Raw genomic sequence first — 24,832 nt, forward strand, 5'->3', positions numbered from 1 at the left:
AAATTGGTACCGTTTCTCAGTAAACTGCCTTGTAAAGGCGCCATGGTGGGTTTCTTCCCTAAGTACTCAGTCAAGCTGCCTCTTCTTAAGCTTTGTAGGAAATGAGGCTGGTTACCATCCTCTGTTTCATTCTCTGAAAACATGCTCTCAGCTGGGCCCTGTGCTGGCTCTGCAGACTCAGAGAAGGGTCCCTTCCGGGCCAGACCCTGCCCTAGAGGAGCTCACAGTCAGCAAATGCTATAAAAAGACATCTCTCCAACATGCTTCTGGGACTAAAGGAGGATGCATTTGAGCTGAATCGTATCAGATGAGAATTTCACAGAACAAGTACGGAAGAGGAGGGTTTTGGGGGTGGGGGAGGGAGGGCGACTCCTGAGAGCCTGTTTGGAAGATGGGGAGGAATTTGATAAGGCAAAGTTAAGGGAAAATGGGATGGGCAACAGGCCCCCAGCTTCTGCACAAGACTGGGTTTCATAGTGGCTGGTCAGGTTCCAGAGCCACCATGTAATTTGGACAGTGATAGAGAGCATCTTTCTGGTGATTGTCAAGTTTTCTTTCAGCACCAAAATAATTTGTTCAAATCAAAGCTCCTAGTGTGGGAGCGGAGCTACCCTGTTGGGTGTGGAGGCTTCCCCAGCCCCGTGGCCCTGCACAGAAATGAGCTGCTCGTAAACTTTGGGTCATGGTGCACAGGCCATGAGGGCAAGGCTCTTTCTTTATTATTAGTTTTTGTTTTTTTTTTATCCTCCATCCCTGACTCCATTTCTGCCCATTCCTATTCTATTTTTCCAATCCGTTTTTCAAACATTGACTTAGATAGATACATACCTATCTTTGAAAATAGATTAGTCTTTCCCAGAGTGTACTGTACTTGAAAACAGTTTGGGAATCACTGGTGGTACTTAACTCTGTCATTCTACCCAGGTGACTGGAACCTCAGGGGGAAAGGTAATTCCCCCAAGTCTCAGCCGAGGGTGGACCCAGCCTCACTCTGGCTCCTGGCTCCATCCCAGTTTGAGGTTCAGGGTCCTCCCCCTGCAGACTGCAGCAGAGCCCTCCCAAGCCTGACTCACTGTCCTGCCTCCCCTGGGCAGTGCCAGAGGACACAACATGGCAGGGGAGTGGGATGCTATGTGATTCAGCAGTCTCTATGGAGAGACTCTTATACAAAGATCCAGGATGCTGTGGCCCCAGAGTGGCCCTAGAACATGGTGCTGCTTCCTCGTGGACGACTGTAATCTCTGCAGTGATTTTGAGGGAAGATTATATGCAGCTAACAAATTATTCTTTAAAGTAGACACATATTGAGTACCTGCTAAGCACCACGTCCTTTGCTTGTCTTATTGCATTCAAATCACACAGCTACTCTGCCATTTTAAACATTTTATCATTATAAATGATTTTATCATTATAACCATTTTATAGATAAGAAAAGTGAGGCTTAGAGAGTGACTTGCCTAAGGTTACATGATACCCGTGATCGAGCTGGGATTTAAATCCAGGTATCTGATGCCAAAGCCCTATTGTTTCTATGGCACCACACTGGCTCCACTCCCAGAGCTTCTGGATTAGCAGGCCTAGGGTGAGGTCTGGGAATAGCTATAGTTCATGATTTTGCCCAGGTGATTCTGATGCAGATGAAATGAGGATGGCATCTGAGAAACAGTCTTCTAAGGAAAACACCCCTATGCCGCTTGCTGCAGGAAGCTTTTATTCGTGAGTCAAAAGCCAGGTTCTAGAACTACAAACACGTGCACCCTGCCTCCCATGCCTGGGCCTAGCCAGTGCCAGGAGGGCAAACGGAAAATTCTGGTGGGGTGGAGGCAGCCTCCGAGTTCACAGCTTGGGCCTGCGTCCCACAATCTCGTCCCAGCCCTTTCGACAGGTACGAATGATCCACTCATGTTCGTCATCATCTGCAAGGAAAGAGGAAGAGCTGGTCATGTGTGGTGCTTGCTGGGACCATCCCCACCATGGGAGTCCCCAGGCAGGGCCTTGGGACTGGAGTATGCTCCAGCACAGGTGATGGGCTGCTGGTGGACAGTCTGTTTAGCTGTGTGTGGGGAGGAACAGACCTTTCATTTAATCCTAATCTCTCAGAGTACCTGGTCTTGGGGAAGTTGAACACAAGGGTTTCTAGCTTATGGGTGCTGCTGAGGGAGGCAAGCATGAGGTCATCAGACCACCCTGAGCTGGTCAGATCCAGACAGGTGGCCAGAGAGCAGCAGGCTCACATTCAGGCACTTGCCCCCCCAGACAGTCCACAATGGCAAGCCCAGGGTATTGGGTCCAGGCCTTGCTGGTGGTTCCGGGAAACAGAATCTTCAGATTTTCATTTCCTTTCTGGGCTTTCCATTTTTGACCAAAGAACCCATGGTTTCCCAGGATGCTGACACCTTCTGTTTCCTTAGGTCCTGTCAGTGGGGAGAGGAGAGGGGATAGCTGGCTGGTGTGCCCTGAAGGCCCTAAACGTAGTGCCTACCTTAGTTTAATCCTGTGACCATCTGACAGGCAAGTCTTCCCCACCCTAACAGAGGCTCATGGAGGTGGAGAGGCACTTGTCCATCACCACGGGTCAGTGTGGGGGAAGCCTGGGGTTTGAACCGAGGATTGTCCAACTATAAAGCCCCTGCTGTTTTTTAACCTCAAATCCGAAAGTTGAATGAATCATGTTCCTTAGTCCACAGCCCACCAACATCATCTCTCTGGGCAAGACCCCTCTGAGGATTAACTTTATGTTTATTTTTCCCTCTTTTTCTTCCAAACCCATGCCCAGCTCCCCACCCCCCACAACAAGGACTCGCTAAAATGGTGGGATATAGACCCCTAAAAATGCATGTGGCTCTGTAAAAATATGTTGTTTTGTGTACCAATGTGTTTTTAATTTACATAAATGGCATTGTGCTACGGATTTCATTGTGTCTTACTTTTTTTCATTCAACATGGCGTTTTCAAGATCTATTCTTCTTAAAAAATTTTGGTATATTGAAATGTGATTAAATCAAGATCTATTCTTGTTGCTACATGTACAGCCAGTTCCTTGATTCTTACTGCTGCCTAATATTCTGTGGTTGGCTCCTGTCACATTTTACTCTTCATTCTCCCAGGGGTGGACATGGAAGTTGCTGCAACTCCCCACCACCAGGAATAGCTGGGACAAGTGTTCCTGGGCACATTCCCCTGTGGATACGTGGGAAGATTTCTCTGGGGTTATATTCCTTCCAGGAGGAGGGTCATCGAGTCCTACAGGCCTTTCAGTCACTGTCTTCCCAGCTGGCTCTGCTCTTTTCACACCATCCTGCCCACCCGCCTTCCTGCCTTTCCACCTTCCCTCCCTCCTTCCTTTCTCCTGTCCCTCTGTCCAGCCTCTCTCCTTACCCCGTGCCTAGCTCAGAGATGGGAGGATGAGACTACCCAGCCTCCTTGGTGATAAATGGCAGAAGGTGGGGAATAAGGGGACTCCCTGAGAGCTGGAGCACAGAGGACCAGCAGAAAGCCTCCCCTCTTAAAAGGCTTCCTCTTCTGCAGAAATCACCAGACTCAGGGTCAGAGAGCTGAGACTCTTTGATCAGCAACCTACTGTGTGCTCAAAGCTTGGCAGACACTGCATCTCATTGGATCTTTCTAATGGCCCAGTGAGGCAGGGGAGATCACCCTCGTTTTATGGAGGAGATCATCCTTGTACTAGGCCCATGGCCAGTGGAAATCAAACCAAGTGTTCAGCAGGCTCCGAAGCCTGACTTTTCACACAGGGGAGATGTGAGCACACCAAGACCATTGACTGCCCCCACGTAATCAGCCAGGTCCCCACTGTTTCTTTCCATATGACCTAAGGAAAAAGGCTTGCTCTCTGGTGTGTTCTGAGGAGCAGCCAGTGGGCCTCAGTTTCCCCTGGGGAGGCTGCCTGGGAGTCCCCACGGAAGCTGGGAAGCCTTGGGGTGGGGAAAGCAGCGGTGATGTGTCAGCACACAAGGAGTTAAGTGCTGGTGGAGCCCACTTTTGCCACACTGTGAGCAGCCTGGTTGATAATTACAGTTCTGAAGTCTCCAGGCTATTCGAATCAGTGCAGCTGCAACCTCTTCAGCGGTAACCCCTGAAACCAGACAAACTGGGTTTATTGTGCTGAACCAGTCCTCAGGCCCCTCCCTGATCGTTAAAAATTGACAGCAATGGACTTAACAGCCCTCTTCACTACCCCTTTCACTCTCTACCTGGCTGCACAGCCACCAATTTGAATCACAGATGCCTCCCCTCCCAGCAGCTGCTCACGGACCCTCCCTCCACCTCCCCTGCGCCTTGCTGCAGCTCCCCTGGCCCTGACACGCCAGGGTGAGGCTGCCGAAGCACATTTCATCAATATTTAAAACGGAATTAAACCTGCAGCTTTGATTAATGCCTCCCAGATCCCAGGAGTTGTGATTACTATTTTGCAAATTGCGATTGTTGGAATATGTTAATATGATTGTCTGAGAACATCTTCACCTTTTCAGATAATTTTCCCCCTTTTTTAGCAGGAGGGGAGAGGGAAAGGAGGGGGGAAAAAGATGGGAAAAAACACCCCACAAACTCTTTAATCAATTGTAAATTATTACCCTGGGCACAATTGCCAGTGGTGCAGAGGGAAGATTTCTGGTTTGGTGCATTTATCTTGAAAAATTTTTGGCCCCCATTGGTCCAGTAATTCCACTCTAGTACACTATCCTAAGGGGATAGTTCTATTTGTCTCAGAAGTTATTTAGAATCAAGAAAAAAGAAAATGACCTATCTTTCTAAAAACAAGGGAATAATTACTGTGTTGTATATTCATTCATTTAACCGATAATTTCTAAACACCAACTATGTGCCAGGCATCATGCTAGCACATAGCCTGTGGGGGAGGTGGACACATAAGCCACATGAGGGGATATTCAGCAGCCTTTGAAAATAATAGTTAGGAAGTCTGTGTAGTAACACAGGGGAAATGTTTTTGATGTGACAATAAGCAAAAGGAAAAAAAGATGGGAAGAGGCAAGGAACAAAATTACATATACAGTATTTTATGTGTAAAAATTGTGCACAACAGAAAAATTAAAGATGATAAATAGATAGCTTCTAGACTAGCAGGAAAAAAAAATCAAAGATAATAAATAAAATGTGAATAATGGGCAGCCCTGAACAGTGGAATTGGAGAATTTCTTCTTTCTGCTTTGAGTAATTCCCAAATCTTTTTTCATTAATATGTATTCACAAAAGAAAAAAAAATGGGCAGCGCCTATGGCTCAAAGGAGTAGAGTGCCGGCCCCATATGCTGGAGGTGGCAGGTTCAAACCCAGCCCCGGCCAAAACTGCAAAAAAATAAAAATAATTATTGGCTTTTTTCCTATCTTCCAATTTAATGTCTTAGTAATTTCATACATTTTTGTTAATTGAAATAAAATATCTTTAGGTCCCTAGAATTACCAATAGGATTCTTGAACTTCCAAAAAGTAAAAAAGACCTAGCATGAAAATACTGGTTAAAATACATAAAAATCAGAGAATAGACAAATCTCCTGTGCATAAGAATTCCGAATAATTTATATGCTCTGTCCTCAAAGAGCTGAAGCAAAGCTCCCCATTTCTTAATGCATCTGTGCATAGTACCTTCCTTCCAAAGAGTACACGATGGAAAGGGGGGGAGTGACTTTACAGTGGGGAAGTCTGACAAACACCACCTTGGCCGGTGACCATGGTTGACAGCAGCGTTGGCAAGTCATTGATAGTCTTCACCCTTGATACAATGGGATGAAAATAGCACTTCACCTCTGTGGTCTTCCTCCCCAAATGCACAACCCTACTCTAATCATAAGACAAACGTACAACAAAGTCTAGTCGAGGGGAATCCTACAAAATACCTGACTGGCATTCCTTATAACTGTCATCAAAAGCAAGGGAAATCTGAGCAAATGTCACAGCCAAGTGGAGCCTAAAGAGACATAAGTAAATAATGGCGAGTCCTTGATGGGATAGGAAACAGACATTAGGAAAAGACTCAGGCAACCTGGATAAAGGATGGGCTTTAGTGATTAATAACACCAATACTGGTTCACTAATTATGACAAACCATCTACCCTACAATGTAACATGTTAATAATGGGGAACTAGACGTGGGTATATTGAGAACTCTGTACTCTGTGGGTATATTGAGAACTCTGTACTCTGTTTGCAATAATATTGTAAATCTAACTGCTCTTAAAATAAAAAGTTTATTCTAAAAAATGCAACAAAATCCAGTATGCTCCCTAAAAGGCAAGTTTCTCAGGTTCTTCAAGAGGGTGAAAATCCCTTCACACCTCCTTCCATCCACACTAAAGCCATTCACTTTTTTTCCTTTCATTGGCCTCCTAATATTCCAATTTTTGAATCTGTACTTATTTGCACATTTTCTTATTTAATGTTTATTTTATTTATTTATTTACTTTTTAGAGACAGAGTCTCACTCTGTCGCCCTAGGTAGAGTGCCATGGTGTCACAGCTCACAGCAATGTCCAGCTCTTGGGCTCAAGCAATTCTCTTGCCTCAGCCTCCTAAGTAGCTGGGACTACAGGCACCCGCCACAACACCCAGCTATTTTTTTGTTGCAGTTTGGCCGGGGCCGGGTTCGAACCTGCCACCCTTGGTATATGGGGCTGGTACCCTACTCACTGAGCCACAGGCGCCACCCTTATTTAATGTTTAGACTGTAAGGTCTCAGAAGAGGGACTGTATCTGCTTTGTTGACTACTGGATCCAGCATACTGTGGATGCTTAATAAGTGCTTGGTCAGATAAAGTCCAGAATAAGCCTTTTTCATTCTGATTTGCTTTAGTCACTACCAACAAACATTTCCCTGGTGCCCGCCCACTTCTCAGGATCTAGGTGTCAATTCAAATGTCCCTTCCTCAGTGACCCTAGTCTGAGTCCCCCATCTTATTTTCATTTTATTTCCTGCATAGCATATGCTGCTCTCAGCAATTTTTTTGTTTATTTACATATTGTCTGTCTCCCTAGCCAGACTAAGCTCCAGTGAAACCACGAGCCTTGTCCTTGTGCATGGTGGTGTCCTAGTGCTTAGAAGAGTGCCTGAACACAGTATATATTGTTATATATACTATGTTCGATATAGTATATATCAGTCGATATCTGTTGAATTAATGAATGAATCAACAAGTCCACCCCTGGGCAAGCCCTGGACCCAGTGCTGGGGACAGAATGGACTCAGTAGCAAGTGCTACTAAGAAGCCCAATCCAGGTGCTCTCAAGTTTTAGGATTGTCTGTCCTGGGGGCAGAAAGATGTCTTTATTCTGGTTCTGAAGCTTCAGAAGTGACCTTGCTGCCACCTACATGTTCCATGCCCCCACAGAGCATTAGGAGAACTGAGCTTATTATAGAGAAAAAAGGGAACTTGCTGCAATAGAGACTCCAAATCTGATCATGGACTCCCCTGATGAGAATCCTTCCCTGAAAAGGCTTCCCACTCCTCAGCCTGGATTTCAAGTTCCCCCAGATCCTCCTGCTTTTCAGGCCTGCTACCCTCCCTGCTCCCCTTCCCCTGTAAAATGCAGCCGCCCCAAGGAACTGTGCATGCTCTCCAGTGCCTCTGGGCCGCTGCACATGCTGTTCCCCTGATGGAACACCCTTCCTCTTTTGAGGGCCTGGTTCAGGTGTGAAGCCTCTAGGAGTAGAAGAGAGGCCCAGGGCACTTTCCATCTGTGGGCTTTATATACAATTGATGAAAATCCTAAACAAGATGATAATAATTATGGTATATTTTGAACATTTACATTTGATAAATTACAACCAAATGTAGTATGTTGTTCCCAGATCTCTTCTAAAAAAGTATAACTTCACAGTGTGGTGTGGTCAGGAAAGGGGGTGTGAACTGAGAGTTGTCTGATGAGCATGGTCTCCTATCACTGCTGTCACAACCCATGCTTAAGGTGCTTCATGAATGTGTGGGCTGGACCTAGCACCACCTAGGCTGTCCTCTACTCCAATGGGCCCTGTTGGATATGAGTCTTCCCTGACCCAGGACAAGGTCACCACTCCTCCCAGCCTGGGGCACCCCTGTCTGATTCACCTCTGGTTGTTGGGACCCAGTGCAGACCCAGCACTTACAAGGTATTGAATAAACACATGGTGAATGAATGAATAAAGAAATGTACATTTGGGGACATGAAAGTAATAAGTTTAACCTGTGGGATTTGAACAAAGAGGGGAGAATTTCTTCCCCGCCCTAGGCAAACGGAGCTCCTAAAGAGGTAAAGCAGGCAAGCTAAGTGCAGGTCCAAGGCTGCCGGCTGCCTTTTCCTCCTGTGGCTGGAGACCACAGACTGAGCAGCCCCCCTGCACAGAGAGGCTGGGTTGTCTGGGGTCATATCTGGATACTGACCATATTCAGTAGCTCACAGCCCGGCTGCGCTGGGGCCTGCCTCACAGCAGGGACAGGAGGGGCCAGCCTGCACAGGCCACAGCTGTGCCAGGCTGCTGAGCTTTGCCCAGGTCACCAAGGGTAACGTTAGTGCAGCCTACAGGTCAGCACAGTGCTGGGGGCAAGAAGAGATCCTGAAAGTCTCCAAACAGCTGTAAGAAAATGCCAGCTCCCCAGAGGGCGGGCGGGAGAGGCCAGCTCAGGCTCCAAGACCTTGGGCAAGTGGCCTCACATATCCCCAGGTCTCATTTCCTTACCTATAAAGGTGCCTGCCTTGAAGATTTGCCATGAGGACTCAGAGATCATCCCTGAAAAGTGCTTAAGACAGAAAAAGCCAGAAGTGGCCCTGGGAGGTGGTGGCTCATGTCTATAATCCTAGCTCTCTGGAAGGCCAAGGTGAGTGGGCTACTTGAGCTCACGAGTTTGAGAGTAGCCTGAGCAAAGGGAGACCTTGTCTCTAAAAATAACTGGGCGTTTTTGTGGGCACCTGTAGTCCTAGCTACTCAGGAGGCTGAGACAAGAGGATCACTTGAGCCTAAGAGTTTGAGGCTGCTGTGAGCTGTAATGCCATGGCACTCTATCAAGAGTGACAAAGTGAGACTCTGTCTCAAGAAAAAAAAAAAAAGCGAGAACTCGTCTTCATGAAGTTGGACATCAGGATGCAAGTGACAACACCATATAGACAGAAGGAGTCCAGGAGTCCACCGTATAGACAGGCCTGGGTCCAATGCTAAGCTGACACCTTGCTGGGTGATTTTGGACAAGAACTTGTGTATTGGAGTTTCACCAGACCCCCTGCAGAGGCTGAGTGAGGACTGGCCAGGCTGAGTGTCACTCAGTGGGCTCCAAGGAAGTAAACTACCATCATCATTCTCCTGCACCTTTAATTCCCAGACTAGATGCTTGCAAGGGAGTGTCCTTAAGGAACTCACTTGGGACACCCTTAGGACTTCTGGTTCCCTGCCAGGATGGAGGAGAAGCTGGGGCAGGAGGTGGTCTTTACACAGGATTAGCTTCAGAAGGATAGAGAGCTGTGGTTCAGCTAATGATTTCTGTTCAAAGCTAGAAGGGCAGGCCAGGGCAGGTGAGCCCAGAGAGAGCAAACAGGCAGATTGGGGTCGCTGGGCACCCACAAGCCGGGCTCTGCCACCTCTTAGTGCACCTTTGGGCTGGGCATACTCGCGGTCACATTGCTATGCAGTTCCTGCCCCGAGGGGCAGTGGTGCCGGGAAAGGGAGGAGACCAAGATGAAACAAAGCATATGGCCTCAGGAGAGGGGCAGGTGCACACTGGCCGAGTACCTAGGAGGCACCTCTCTCTGTGTGTAGTGGGGGTTTGCTTTCATCCTCTCCTCAGTGAGTGAGGTGGAGCTGTCCCTACTTCAGATGTGGAAACTGAGGCTTGGGGTGACATGATTTGCCTCACTTCATTCCACTAGGGTGGAGGGAAGGGCTGCTAGTGTGACTAGCATTGAGGTCAGTGAAGCTGCAAGTGTGTGCATAGGCACAGATGTATATTTCCATCCCACTGTTCTACACTGCCATAAGTGTGGAAGGGAGTGTGCCTGTGAGTGTGTGGGTGGCTACAGCTGGGGGTGTGCGTGTGTGCATGGTGTGTGATGTGCGTGACTGGCTGAGTGTGGCAGGGTCTGAATGTATGTGATCTTATAAGGAGGTAGAGGCATTCCAATTCACAGAGACGGGGAGCACATGGCTAGGCCAGGCTCTGGGGGAGAGCAGCTCCTGTTGTGTGTGTGTGTGCCTTCTTTTCTTGGGGTCTAGGTTCAGCCTCAGAGGGCTCCAGGCTGGGATGGGGGTACACACCAAACTAGGCTCCCTATCCTGTGGGCACCCATGGGGGTCACCTCCTGTCCTGCCAAACCCTCGATGCACAGCAGGGCTACATGAGCTGGTGGGGCAGGGCCCAGGCAGTATCACAGTGAGGGCATCCTCCTTACCACTCCTGACAAGAAAGAGGCTTTGAACTTTGCTGGCAGTGCTGGTGGCCAGATGCCAAGGCCACAGCATCGTCAATATTGACTGAGGGGTCATTGCCCAGGCAGAGCCTGAAACAGGGTGGGGGTGGCCTTGGGGCTGCTTTTGCTTTTGTGGAGGAGCATCTTTTGGACTGGGGTGGAGGTGGGGATGGGGGGCCAGGCAAGCCGCTTGGTCCACTGGGAACTAAAGGTGCAGGGCCTGGCACCCAGAGCTTTTCAAGGCCTATTCAAATGTAAGCAGCTTGGAAAGAATGATTGACTCTAAAATGTAAAAGAAGAGAAACTACAAAGCCGAAATTAATGTTATAATTAATGCATTCAGACTTAATTATTAAATTTAGAAATCAAAAGAATTTTATTACTCTTGAAATCCATTTGTGGCTTGATTTCCTCATTTTTCAAGAATTCTCCAGTACGCATATGACTCTCAAGAAATCACAGCCAATTGTTAAAGACTTGTTGTCAAACAATTTACCAAGCAAACTTAGAAAGACCCTTTCCAAGTTGTTTTTTTTTTTTTTTGTAGAGACAGAGTTTCACTTTATGGCCCTCGGTACAGTGCTATGGCATCGCATAGCTCACAGCAACCTCCAACTCCTGGGCTTAAGCAATTCTCTTGCCTCAGCCTCCCAAGTAGCTGGGACTACAGGTGCCTGCCACAACACCCGGCTATTTTTTTGTTGTAGTTCTGCCGGGGCTGGGTTTGAACCTGCCACCCTCGGTATATGGGGCTGGCACCTTACCGACTGAGCCACAGGTGCCGCCCCAGACCCTTTCCAAGTTTGAACAGCAAAAAGTTTATATTTAAATTTTAACTGAAATATTCTTGTTTTAACATGTTGCAATGATTGAGGTGGGGGCGCTCCGGTTAGACCTCAGGCTGGAGTTAGGGCTATGGCTGGGGTGTGGGATGGGTGGGCAGGGAATATGGCTGCCTCCTGTTGGAGCCACTTCTGTGTGCTGGGCTGGGCCAGGCAAGGTGCCTGGCTAATCTCACGCAATCCTCACTAACACCTGCATGTTCTCTCAGGAGGGAGTTGTAGGTGCTCCAGTTGATGGGTAAGGAGAAAAAAGTGCTCACAGTCATAATGACCCTTGAAAACCTCTTTAGATGGCCCCATGCTGCAGGAGGACATCTTGCTAAGTGCCATGAAGCCATTTTTCTGACATTGTTGGAACAAGGAATTTGTCCTGCCACTCAAGTCCACATACATAGCCAGTTATGGGGCACTGATCAAAAAATACATATCCTTAATTACCAGAATCCTCCTCTGTGTGGCAAGGTGCTCCTAGGACAGGAGGCGCACAGGGATGGAGACCAGCAGATCCAGTGTCCCTACACTCAGTCCAGAGCAAGCATGTGCTGAATGGAGATGAAAATCACCAACACTGTTTTTGTTGCTACTCTCTGCCTCCCCACTCCCCCATTTTATGAGCACTTATAACTGAATTCATGTTCACTAAACATGTTCATCATGCCTAGCCACGGTCCTAAGGCAGCTCAGAGAAACCAAGTGCCATGGCCAGGGTCACTGTTGGCCCGTCTCCATGGCTTCTGCTCTGACCCTCTGCTCCTTTCTGCCCCTGATTCCTGGCTGCATGTGGACGGTGCACTGAGGGGGCCTGGCAGTTGGGAACCTATCATCCAGTTGGCAGATGCTGAGGGATGAATTAAAACTGCGGCAGTGGGGATAGCCAGGAGAGATGTTAAGGAGGAATCTGCAGAACTCTGACAGGCCAGAGCTCACTGAATCCTCATTGTCGTTATATCTGTTTCACAGGGGAGGGTACTGAGGCTCAGAGAGGAAAAGGCATCTGCCCAAGCTCACCCAGCTATTAGTGGGTACAAGGTCACAGCCAAGTCTGTCTTCAGAACTGCAGCCTTCAGCACCACCCACTTCCCTAAGAAACTTTTCTGTGATTCCTGTCTTTGCTCTTCATTATCTGGAAGATCAAAGCTAAACTCCTTAATGTGGCATCCAAAGCTCTCTCCATCCCACACTGGGCCTCTGTACCTTGAATGCCCAGCTCAGACATATTCCTACACCCCTGTCAAAGCCCAGTCTGTCCACCATCGCCTGAGGGAAACCTCCTTGACTCCTTCTTCATCTTCCAACACACAAATGGCTCTCAGGGGCTCCACTTATCCCCCTGCATCTGTCTGTGCCTTTGCTCATGCTGTTCCTTCCCTTCCATGCAGGAAAATCCACTTCTCATCCTGTAAGGTCTAGCTGAACACCACATTTTTTAGGCATGTGGGACACACTTAAGCTCTTCTCTGTGCTCCCCCAGCACACTGAGACTCTAGCTCCTGGCTCCAGTGAAGCAAGGACACTCAGCTCTTTGGGAAAGAATCTTACATTTAATATTTCAAACTAGACATTAATACATATTATAGGGAATATAGGATTGCATTGGACTGCCTTCTTAATACATCTTTTATGATTTAAGTTATTTTGATTTCTATACTATATTTTGAGGGGGCTCATTGCAGTCTTTAGAGAACAGAGGCTCTCTGAAGGCCTCAGGCTTCTGTCCAGAGGACACCCACCCCCACTCCTGTGACTGTATGTCTGTGCCTCTGCTCCCGCAGGCCCTGCAATGGGCAGGCACTGTGTCTGGTCCCCAGAAGAACCCTGGTATATGCAGGGACTTAGTGAAGGCCTGTGTCTAGGAGGAACATAGGAGGTCTGAGGTTCCAGGTGGGCAAGAATGGATGAAGATGATGGGAACACATCCAGAACAGAATGCCAGGGGCTGGGCAGAGACATCAGGAAACCACATGCCTCTAGTCCAGAAATCGACATCAAAAGCTGGTGAGAGGAGGCCAGAGGGCAGTTTGCCAAGGTGACACTGGCTCCTCCTTTGGCACGTGGAGTTAAGGAGCCGTCTGCTTTTCTCCCTCTCCCTCTCCTCTCCTTTTTCTTTCTTTCTCTCTCTCTTTCTTTCTTCTCACATGGTCTTATTTTCATTTATGTATTTTCGTATTTCAGATTAATACAAAGGTATAAATGATTAGGTTACATTGTTTGCATTTCCAAAGTAAAGTTTAAGTAGTAGTTGAGCCCTTCATCCAGGGGGTGTGCCATACACCCTTACATTGTGCACATTAGGTGACAGTTTACTAATCCCCATCCCTCCACTCCTCTCTCCTTTCTCTCTTCCCCCTTTCCCTCCACTTGAATTTCCTGGGCTGTAAAACAATCATAATTGCAGTAGAGTGCTGACATATACCAAGTGCTCTGCTCGAGCCAGGCCCTGTTCTTGTTAGATTCCCCTGAGTTGTCTCACTTCCGCTCACCACAACCCTGAAAGAAAATCCTATTTCTCCTCCCTCTCTCAAATGAAGAAACTGAAGCTCAGAGATATTAAGAGACTAGCTCCAGATTGCCCAGCTGGTGAATGTCTGATCTAGGATCTGCTTGCAGATCTGGCTGACCCTAAAGCCTGGCAGTTTGTAACCTCATCTGCTTCTGGCCTTGAGGTTGAGCAGAGGTTTCTGTCAACTGCCCTGAATTCCAGAGCTTGGGTGGAGGAGGAAAGATGAGGCTCTTGCCCTGTAGTGTCTGGCTTAACATTTACTTCTGTTAAAAGGGACAAAACAAACCATTATGATGCTAGCCAGGTTGACTCCAGCCATGAGAGAGGAAGCTGTGTCCTTTGGAGCCTCCAGGAGGCTGCCGGGGGGGTGGGGGATGTATTGTTACCAAAATCCAGTAGGCACCATGGCTGGAAGGGGAATTTCCAGGGCCTTTGGAAGGATGGCAAAGGGCACTTCCTATGGGTGGCTCCCAGAGCAAAGATCTCAACAAGACTTTGTGGATGGCTTCCCTGGCTAATCTCGCCCTCTGTGGGCAAAATTCTGTTGGTGAGTTCAAGGTCTTCTCTGAGGACAAGGCCCATAGCTTTGCCTAGATTCTTGGAGAGAGGTTCATGACTCAGAAAAGGCTGCAGCATATCTCACTAGTTCAGAGGATGGCCTCTGGTGTTGTAGAGACCTCAGTTTCCCCATCTGCCAAATAGGAATAATGGCACATTCCTCAAATGCCGGCACAGTGGAGGCATTTGATGCCCATAGCTTCCCTACCTACCCCTCTTGCTCACAGCGAATGCCCAAGTCGAGTGGCAGGGATGTGTGCTTAGTGCAGGCATTTTATGTGGCAGTTGCAGTGTGATATTATCCCTCCACAAAGCCTTCATTATGGTGCTGCTAACAATACCTCAGAGAAAGCAGGGATGCCCCTGCGTGCCAGCTTCCAGGTGATTATAACATTTGGGTAAATTGCCTTTTGTCTCGCTGGAGGGATGACGGCAGGGAGGGGGAAGTAAGAGAGACTTGCTCGGCCAGTTTGTAGCAGAAACTGCAAAGGAAGCACCACGGAGAGGTAGCCTGGGTTTGTGGAAGGACCCCCAGCCAGCAATGGGAAATAGGCCCTCTCTGGGTCTCAGGTTTCTGATCTCAGGGGAAGGCAGTGGCCTCAAGATTAGAGAAGTCTCGGTTTGTCAGTGGCTTTGAAAGACTCTTATTCATTTCCCGGGTTTTCCACAATAAAGTGGGCAGAGAACTCTCTTGGGAAAAGAAGCATCACAGCAATCTCAGGCTGCTGGGAAGGCCCTTGGTTCTTTCCTTCTTTCATCAGTAAACTCCAACTTCGCGTTTAGAACCAGCTCAAATATCTTTAGCTTTGGAGTCAGTAGGACCTGAGTTTAAATGCCAGCTTTGGTATTTATTATCAGTTTGACTTTGGGCAGGCATTTCACTTAGCCTCAGTCTCATTATCTATAAAGTTAAAATAATAAAGGTACCCATTTTTCAGGGTTACTGTGGGGATGCAAGAAAATGCAATAAAAATAATACATGTAACATGCTTAGACCAGTGCCTGGTACATAGTAATCATTCGGTAAATACCAGATATTATTATTATTGTTATTTTTGTTATTTCTTTTTTAGAGAGTGCATCTCACTCTGTCACCCAGGCTGGAGTGCAATGGTGAAATCATAGCTCACTGCAGCCTTTAATTTCTGAGTTCAAGCAATCCTCCCTCCTCAGCCTCCCAAGTAACTGAAAATACAGGTGTGTGCCACCATACCCAGCTAATTTTTCTTTTTTTTAGAGATGAGGTCTCTCTATGTTGCTCAGCTGGTCTCAAACTCCTGCCCTCAAGGGACTTCTACCTAGGCCTCCCAATGTGTTGGGCTTACAGGTTTAAGCCACCATGCCCAACCTGAATATTATTAATAGGCATGTAGCCTACTTTTCACCTGAAATAGAACCTGGATATCTTTGTATACAAAAAGGTCTATTTCTTTACTACCATTTTTAATGACTGCATTGTATTCTGTTGTAAGACTATACTAAATTTTTTTTTTTTTTGGAGATAGAGTCTCACTATGTTGCCCTCGGTATAGTGCTATGGTGTCACAGCTCACAGCAACCTCAAACTCTTGGGCTTACATGATTCTCTTGCCTCACCCTCCCAAAGTAGCTGGGACTACAGGTGCCTGATACAACACCTAGCTATTTTTTGCTGTCGTTGCAGTTGTTATTGTTGTTTAGCAGGCCCAGGCCAGGTTTGAACCTACCGGCCCTGGTATATGTGGCTGGTGCACTAAGCACTGAGCTATGGGAACCAGAATATACTACATGTTATTGAACCAGTGCTCTCTTGTTGGACAATGGGGATGTTTACAGTTTTCAACTATTTAGACAATACTAGAGAAACCTTAGAAGACCAAAGAGTTCTTTCATTTTCTAGGGGTTCACTATGCAGTTTAGATTTCACCCCTTTCTAACTAAAAGTATGGGAGCACATAAACAACGGTGTCTGGGAGCTCCTTGCCCATGCCTCATTTGACTGAGGATTTCGGAGCTAGCCAAGCAAAGTGGAAAGTGGAAAACCTCAGATGGCAGACAAGCCTGAGTGTGAGTCCCAGCTCTTGCCAAATTTCTTGGGGGGAAATTCTTTAACTGCACTGAGCCTCAGTTTCCTCATTATTAAACAAGAATCACATGGGTACTTCCCTCCCCCTTACTTGAGTGTCTAATGATCAATCACTGTTGGCTCTCACCACCGTCATCATCTTCACTTCCTCATCCTCACTCTGATGACACCAGACACCTCCCACAAAAGACTCCAAATTACATAAGCTGGGTCACTTTTCAGACCCCAATTCACACCCCTTCTTCCCACTGTCCAGTTAATGGAGAGTGCATTCAAATGAGCCTGGTGGTCTTAATTTTAAATTCTGTCTGTAACCTACAGGTTCAAACGCAAAAGGGCCCTCTCTGCAAATAATCACTGGTGTGTGATATTTTTAAGAAGCCGAAGCCATTGTTTCTGATTGAAGGAAAGTTGGTGCTATTTTGAAGAGCAGCACGATTAAGCGGTGGCGTTATCTCTTTAACCATTGGGAATTATACGCTGTTTGAAAGATTTGTGAGCTCTAGGACATTTGCCAGATGTGCTTGATTCGACATTTCAGACAACAAAGGGGATAATGTTGGCGGGAATCTTGACGGCATTTCTGATGATCAGGATATTCTTTGAGGATGGTACTGAGACCTTTCGGGGAAGAATTTCAGCTTTTACATAAACTAATTTGGGATGCTCACTCTCTGTCTTCCACAAAGCAAATTTAGTTCATTGTTAGTTGTATATGTTAAAATGGTTATGAGGGTTTTTCTTTGAATATTAATAATGTGCCTTTCATCTGAGACACTCACATGGGGTATCATTAATTGGGGGGAGGGAGTAGGGATTAGTGGTACAGTTATTTTGCAAATGATTCCTGCTAGTAACATTGAGGCAAGCAACAGCTCCATGAAAGAGATACATGTACAAACTGCCAACGTGGCTCTGCCACGGAGAGGAACGAAGAAAAGGGATGTGTGGGAGGGGGAAGGGTTAGAGTTAATCTTCCAATTTCCCATCATAGTAAAGGTAATTATCTCAAATATCTTTAAATGCTTCCCTATTGGCTCACAGTGTACAAAGGACTCTTTTTCAAATAAGGTAGCATCACATTTTGGGCCCTATGGTGTTTTTTTCTTTAGACTCTAAAATGGACCTTTTCATTCATTTAGGAATTTTGCTAAGCTCCCACCAGGTGCCAGGAACTATGCTTGGTGGAGGAACGACTATGAATCAGACATGCCTCCTTGGCCTAGGAGAGGAGATAGATGAGTACACAGTAAACTAGGACATGAAGCAGCCAAGGAGAATACAAAGAACAGGCTCGGGGAAGACGTGGGCTTGAATGTGACTCCCTCACTAGCTATGTGAGGGAGTGAGGGAGTTATTAACTGAGATCAGGTGTCTTCTCTGCAAACCATGTCCCATGAAAATTACCCACTTGGGGTGGCAGGAAAGACTGAAGAGATAAGGTGCTTGGCACAGGGCCTGGCAAGGGTCTGCCACAACTAGCCTTCCTGGCCCAGCTTCATCTCCCTGAGCTGTGGACGCACAGGCAAACCCACAAGCCCTTCTTTGGAGGTTGCAGGCAAAGACTCCCTGGCCTTCTGTTTTGTGCTAAGCAGTGAGAGATGATGAAGACTAAGATTGATGGAGCAAAAGGGTAGAGTGTCCTGTACTGGGGGAAATATGAGATGGGAAAAGGCAGTAGAAAGTGCTGGGTGTGTTTGTCAATGGGCGGCAGCTAGGCTGGTTGGACGAGCACATGGGTGGGAGACACAGCAGGGTGGAAGGTGAGCCTTCCAAGTTACCATAATCAAGAGCCTGCAGACTCCAAAGTTTCGCCAGCATCTCATTTCCCTAGCAAGACCTTCCTGACCCTTGAGAGGGTTGTGAAATCAATTTAGTGCATAACAACCAGCATTTTAAAAAATGAAATAGAAAATGTCATAGTACACTGCATGTGCAAAGATACACACATAGGCATGCAGGCATGTGCGTGTCCTGGGACACCAGGAAAAACACCCCTTACTGTGGGCCAAAGGCTTGAGAGCTGGAGTTGGAGAGAATATGTTGCCTGCCCTGATCCCCCGAATCCTGGCACACTGTAGATGTTCAGAGACTTTCTAATGCATGGAAGGATGACTTTAAATTCTCAAGCAATCCAGCAAGGCTATGCCATCCTCCCCAGCTATGAAAAGCATTCTCTAAAACCCAAGTCTAGCAAAATGGAATTTGTCAAGCATGTTTGCAGTTTAGCAACATGTAGGCTGGCAGTCTGGGACCTTGCTGTCAGATCTAGAGCAAGCTTCTCTGACTGGGGAAAGAAGCCAGCAGGAAATGGGGCGGGAGCCAATGCCATGCAGAGAAGCCCAGAGATCACCCAGAGGCAACTCTTCTGGTGCCCAGCCTGTGACCTCCTATAAAATAAGCATCCCTGGCTCTGACACACCCATGTGGCATGTGCTTCCTGCAAAAGCAGTGGCTAAGACTGCTGTTTACTCGGGATGGCCTTGATCACCCACCTCAGACCAGCAGGACCAGCAGCTGGTGGCTTCAGAATGCCAACAGGAAGCACTGTTTATGGCAGTAGATTGGAATGTGGGGAGAAAGGGCCTTGGGGAAAACAGAAGATGGACAGAAGCCTGAATAGTCCCTCTCAGGGTGGGGTGAGTCAGGGGTAATGACTAGGTGGCCACAGAGACTCCCTTTTAATGGTTTCCAGGACACTCCAAACTTGATCTGTCCTATGATATCAGGACAAAAATACTCCTTGGCTACCTTTCTCTTCCATCACAGATTCTTACTTAAGGTCGGAAGGACCCTAAAAATTATCCAGCCCAACAGTCTCATTTTACAGATAAAGAGAAAGGGGCCCAGAGAGGGAAGGCTTTGGTGCAGGGAAAGCCAGCAGAAAGCTGGGGCCAGGACTCGGAACCCATGACACCATCCCCAACTTGGGTCCATGGCCTCCAGGTGCCCCTCTCCCACCACTTTACCCAAAGGATTTCCTATATAATCTTACTCCCTTTGGCCTCTTCCCTCTATGTAACTGGAGAAGTCTTTATAAAGGATAAACCAGTTACTATGCTACCTGCCTAAAACCCATCCTTGCTCCCCACTGCCTTATGGTGAGAAGATACCGGTAGACTTTGCTACCCTCCTCACCCCGACCAGCTCTTGGGCGTCTTCTCATATACTGTCATTTCATGCTTCTGAACTACTTGTAGCTCCCTAGATGTGAAATGCCCTCTCCCAACCCTAATTCCTTCTGCCTTTGACACTGTTCCCAACCCTGCTGCATTCATCTGCTCTTCTTTAGGTTTCAGGGTAGATCTTTCTTTTTCCAGGAAACCTCCCCAGCCCACTGACCTCCAATAGATATTCCTACTCAGTTCTCTGGCAGCTACTCTGTATAGCTAGAAGCCACGTTACAGTCAGCGTCTTCCTGGTTAGCATCTCTAAGCTTACCATAAAGCCAGATCTATAGCAAGTACACAATAAATATTTGTTGACCAAACAATCATCAGTATCCATCCTCTGCAAACTTCCTAAGAATGGCTTTCCCTCCCTGTGATGCACATTTAAGTTTATCACTAAGCCTGGCTTCTTCTGCCCACAGAATTTTGGGAACCACACGTTCTGCTTCCTCAGTCACACGGTGCTTCTTCATGCCTGTTTCTTTGCACATGCTGTTCCTTCTGCCTGGAATGCTCTTCCCCCCCATTCTTGTTCATGGAATCCCTATTCATTAAGATTCATCATGTTTGTGGCCTTCTTGTTGCTCCCAGTTGACACCCTTCATCCCAGCCAGGTGAACACGCCACCTCCTCAACCCTCCTCATCCTCCAGGGCTTCCCTCCACCACGGCCCTTATCACATTATATTCTAATTGTATGTTTCTGTGTCTGTCTCTCCCAGTAGACTGTGAATCTCCGTAGGACCAGGATGTCATCTCAGTGAGGCAGGACTAGAATATAATTCAAACCTAAAAAGCTGAAAATGAATCAGTTGCATCCTACCACAACTGAATAAAGATTATGCTAACAGAGAATTCCCCAAAGTATATTCTATAGAATTCCCCAAACTATATCCCAGTTCAATAAAATGCTCCCTGCGGCCCCACCTCCCAGCTAATTTTGTGGTCAGATATGTTTGGGAAATGATGCAAATATATCTCTGTAGTAGAGGTTCATAGCACACATTCATTCCTTAATTTAGTCGTTTCAAACATACTTAATGAGCATCTACTATGTGCCTGTGCCTATACTTGGTGCTGGCACAGCAATATGCCATGTTTTGAGCAGAGTTTTTGCTTCGTGTCCTGCAACTTTGAACTTTATTGGTTCAAAGGTCTTAGTTCTTGAAGAGGAATGGTCCCATCAGGTGATACAATGACAGATCCACTGAATTGGAAGTTGAAACAGCCACCTGGCCATTTTGGTTCCTTAGATTACAGAAACAACAAGCATAAAGGGAGACCCTGTATTGGCTGGAGTGATTGTTCTTGATGGCCAGGGGACACTGGGTCTCTGCTGCACAAGTGGGAAGGGGCTAATACAGGGCACCTTTTCATTCTTCCATTGCCTATAGTAAAAGTTAATGAAAAAAAAAAACAAAAAAACTAAACCAATCAACTTAATAACCAAAATACACCAGGATCAGTCAGGATTCAGACTCTCAAGAATGAAGATTTGGGTGACCCCTATCAGGTAAAAACTGGACCAAATGAAGTGTAGGCTGAAGGCAAATGAAATATGGGATGGATAATACAAGGAGGAATTTGTAAATATTTGTAAAATAACAGGCTCCTGACTAGTTACACAAAGGGAAGGTTCTTTCCCCTTGCTTGTATGAGTGTATGTGTGTTATGTGTATATGTATATATATATATATATGAATCTATCTCACCTTTCTGTTTACTTATCTATATGCATGCTTGTTTTATTAACGAGTTTCTTTTCTTTTCTTTTTTTTGTAGAGACAGAGTCTCACTTTATGGCCCTCGGTAGAGTGCCGTGGCCTCACACAGCTCACAGCAACCTCCAACTCCTGGGCTTAAGTGATTCTCTTGCCTCAGCCTCCCGAGTAGCTGGGACTACAGGCGCCCGCCACAACGCCCAGCTATTTTTTGGTTGCGGTTTGGCCGGGGCTGGACTTGAACCCGCCACCCTCGGTATATGGGGCCGGCGCCCTACCGACTAAGCCACAGGTGCCGCCCATGAGTTTCTTTTCTTTTCTTTTGTTTCTTCTTTCCCCCTATGATTTTATAGAAGGATTGTTGTCAGTGCCTTCAGGTTAGAGAACATTGAGGCAGGACTGTCAAGGGACAACCTCACTCAAGATAGATACAAAGTCTGTTGGGGTTTCCTCCGCCCCTTTTGGGGAGAGAAGGTGAGAGCATCATTTTATTAATATGAAGGAGAGTTACAACTTCATCCATTTGTTATCGTTGTACAGAAGTCTTAATGTCTGTAAAAGAGTATGTGTGGCGCTGAGCAACAATGGGGTGGACTGGGCTGTTAGAAGTTACCGCTCGCAGCCCCAAACGGACCCTCTGCTCTCTGCTTCGCAGTGCTGGAACTGGAAAGATCAGAATTTCTGTTTTGCTAGTGGGCTTCCCGTTGAGAGTTTGGAAGGCAAACGGAGGATACCCCTTTATGTTTTCCTTGTTGTCCATGCCTGTGTTGTCTCAGCAATGGCATTGCACTTGCAGTTGCTAGGTTTTTTCCACACTATAGAATCAGCTTCATTGCTTCCGTCAGAGGCTCTGCTGGACTCTGCTCTCTCCTCGAGGTCTGGGTGCCAGCTCTGTAGGGCCCCTTCTCTGAGCTGCCAAGGAGCCAGCCCAGCCTGGCAATGCCCTCTTCTGAGGGGTCTGGGTTGCAGTTCCTTGGGGGTCCCTCCATCAACCTTGTGGTTTTCACAGCCCAGTCTTTTGCAATTGTTCCCAGTCCTTGAGGTGGTGGCTGATTCCTGCAGGTACTTTCTCTGCTAACCCTGAATGTCCTCCTTTAGTTTGTTTCAGTTCTCCAGTAGCCATTTAACCAATTTCCTGATAGCAAATTCTTTCCAGTTTTCTGATTGGACCCTTATTACAAGTACAGATAAGACACAGACCCTTCCATATGGATCTTACAGTCTAGTGGAGAGACAGATGTTACCCAAACAATCACAGAAATGAGTATTTAATTGCATTGATGTAAGTGCCACGCAGGAAAAGTACAAGGTATCTTAGCATAGTATAGGCCCTCAGAAGTCCTGCAGGAAACAATCCAGGTTAGCAACTCCTTAACTCACTGTAACACAGCATCTGCTAACTTATTTGGGCAAGAAAGTTCATGGCAGAACCCAAGTTGTGCAGAGCAGTACATGAGTTAATGGAGAAAGGGAAGCCAGCAGAGGGGTGTGAGAATGTGCCATGTTCCTCCAGTGGCACTCGGCAGGTTGGGGGCATGTAGGCTCCAGAATTTCAGCCACAGGATTAGTTGATTCTCTTATCCCAGCCTCACGAGGCAGCTTTGATCATCACTGAGTGACTGAGTAGATCTCCCTATAATGAGAGGATGCTCTCACTAGCAGCACAGGCATTCTGGCAGTTTCTTTCTCATTATAGAGGAAGGTTTCTTGACCTGGGTCTTTGGCGGGCTCATCAGTCCCTAAAGACTATAAGCAAAATGTGCGTGTTGGGGGGGGGGGTGCATTTTTCAGACAAGCGGGTCCGTAGTTTTTGTTATTTCTAGTAGGAGTGTGATCCCAGAAAAGAGAAAGGTTAGGAATCACTGCATTAAAGAAAAATGTTCTTGTTTTTATGTGAATATTGGTCTCCTGTGAGTGTGGTCTCTGTAAATTGATCCTGCTCAGTCTGATGAGCCTCAATCTGATGTCCACCACACTGAGGTTCTGGATCCTTCAAGGTGCTTCGCTGGCTGAAGGGCCAATCAGCCTTCTTGGGCCGCAGGGTATCACTTACCTTGAGGCCTTTGCCTGTGCTGTTACCTCTGGCTGGGAAACCCTTTCTCCTTGCCTTGTGGTAAACTCCCAATTATTCTTCACGTCTCAGAGGTCTCATTTCCTTCCTGAAAACTTCTATGACTTGCCAGTTAGGTCCCTGTTCTTTGTGCTCCCACAGCATCACCCCCACATCTCTAGGACCCCCTCACCCCTCCCCCTGACCATGGTTTCCCTTCCCTGGTGCTTGCTTCATGTTGCTGCCTGTTAGAGGATGGGGATCCTTGTCCCCCTTTGCTCTGCTCTACCCCAGCACCAAGCATAGGCGCCAGCATACAGCAGGTGTCCATTAAATACTAGCTGAAGGGATATATGCAAAAATAAGTCTTTTCAGTGCCACACTTATGTGCAGTTGCAGTTAGACTATGAAGGTCCTTTGCCTTACTCTCTGACTACGTTCAGACTTGCTGGCCATGAGAAGTCCAATGAGTAAAACATTCAGATAATCACTTTTTTATCTTTTATCGGTGAAAGCTTCTTTCTCATCAAATGGACACACATGCACCAACTTACATGAGGATGAGAAGCAAATGTGCTGCGGAGCGCTGGCACGCACATACCTGCGTTCCTCAGGAAGTGGTTCCCGTAGTCCTTGATGACTCTGGTGGCTGGGTTGTAGAAGCCGTCTCCACAGTCATAGCAGCCTTTGGGGATTTTTCTAGGTGGGTCCATATTGGTGAGTTGAGAGATACCTTGAAGGGGCATAATGGGCGATTAGTTCACTATCAAGGCCAAATCCCAATGCAATGCTCCTGCAAAGTCTACTTTTGGCTAGGTTCTCATGTGACTACCTGCCTCTACTGTTGAACTAAGTACTTCTGATTCAGGGTAAGGAGCAAAAACAGCAGGAACAGTGCCCCTAAGAGCTTTCTGAAAATGGCTCTGTGACCACTGTCTTCTTACCTTGACCTCATCCTCCACCATTTCTTGGGACACCATGACAATGGGTACAGGTTCTAGAGTCAGACTCTGAAGATAAGTCAGAGTTGGCCAGCGGAATAGAAGGGCAGCTCCAGGAGAGGGATGACTGTCAAAGTGTGGGCCAAGGCCAGAGGCACTGAACCCTCAGGCTCCCTGAGGAAAACTTGTGGAACAGAGTGGGCACAAAGGAACAGTGGGAAAGAAATATCAAGTGGCCAAGGGGCAGGTATTGGAGAACCTTGACTCTCACCAAAATTACCATAGTGGCAGCCATTTATCAAATGTTTATTATGTGCCAGGCATTATGCCCCTACTATTTCATTTAATCCTGAGAATGGCCCAGTGGCTCCATTTTACAGATGAGTAAACTGAGGCTCAGACAGGTAAAGTAATATCCCCAAGGTTATCCACCTAGGAAGCAGCCCAGCTCTGTAACCTGTGTGATCAGCTGCCAACATCAGGGGAGGAGAGGGCCTAGGCATGGCCCCAGGACTGGGGACAATGGGACCCGCAGGAGGGAAAGAGGAGCCACCTTTTAGGTCATGCACCCAGTGTGTATACA

General features: G+C 47.1%; 1 protein-coding gene across 1 annotated transcript in view; it reads right to left on the minus strand.

The window, feature by feature from the left end:
- Positions 1 to 399: 399 nt before the first annotated feature.
- The window catches only part of MORN5 (MORN repeat containing 5), a 45,085-nt gene continuing 20,652 nt past the window's right edge, over positions 400 to 24,832 (minus strand). Inside the window, exons 4-5 of the mRNA XM_053563755.1 lie at positions 23,910 to 24,041; positions 400 to 1,916 (exon numbers count right to left, since the gene is read on the minus strand). Coding sequence (XP_053419730.1) covers positions 1,837 to 1,916; positions 23,910 to 24,041 — 212 coding nt within the window. The 3' untranslated portion in view covers positions 400 to 1,836. The remainder of the gene's footprint in view (positions 1,917 to 23,909; positions 24,042 to 24,832) is intronic.

This window comes from Nycticebus coucang, chromosome 2 (assembly GCF_027406575.1).
Source record: "Nycticebus coucang isolate mNycCou1 chromosome 2, mNycCou1.pri, whole genome shotgun sequence".
Taxonomy (NCBI): Eukaryota; Metazoa; Chordata; class Mammalia; order Primates; family Lorisidae; genus Nycticebus; species Nycticebus coucang.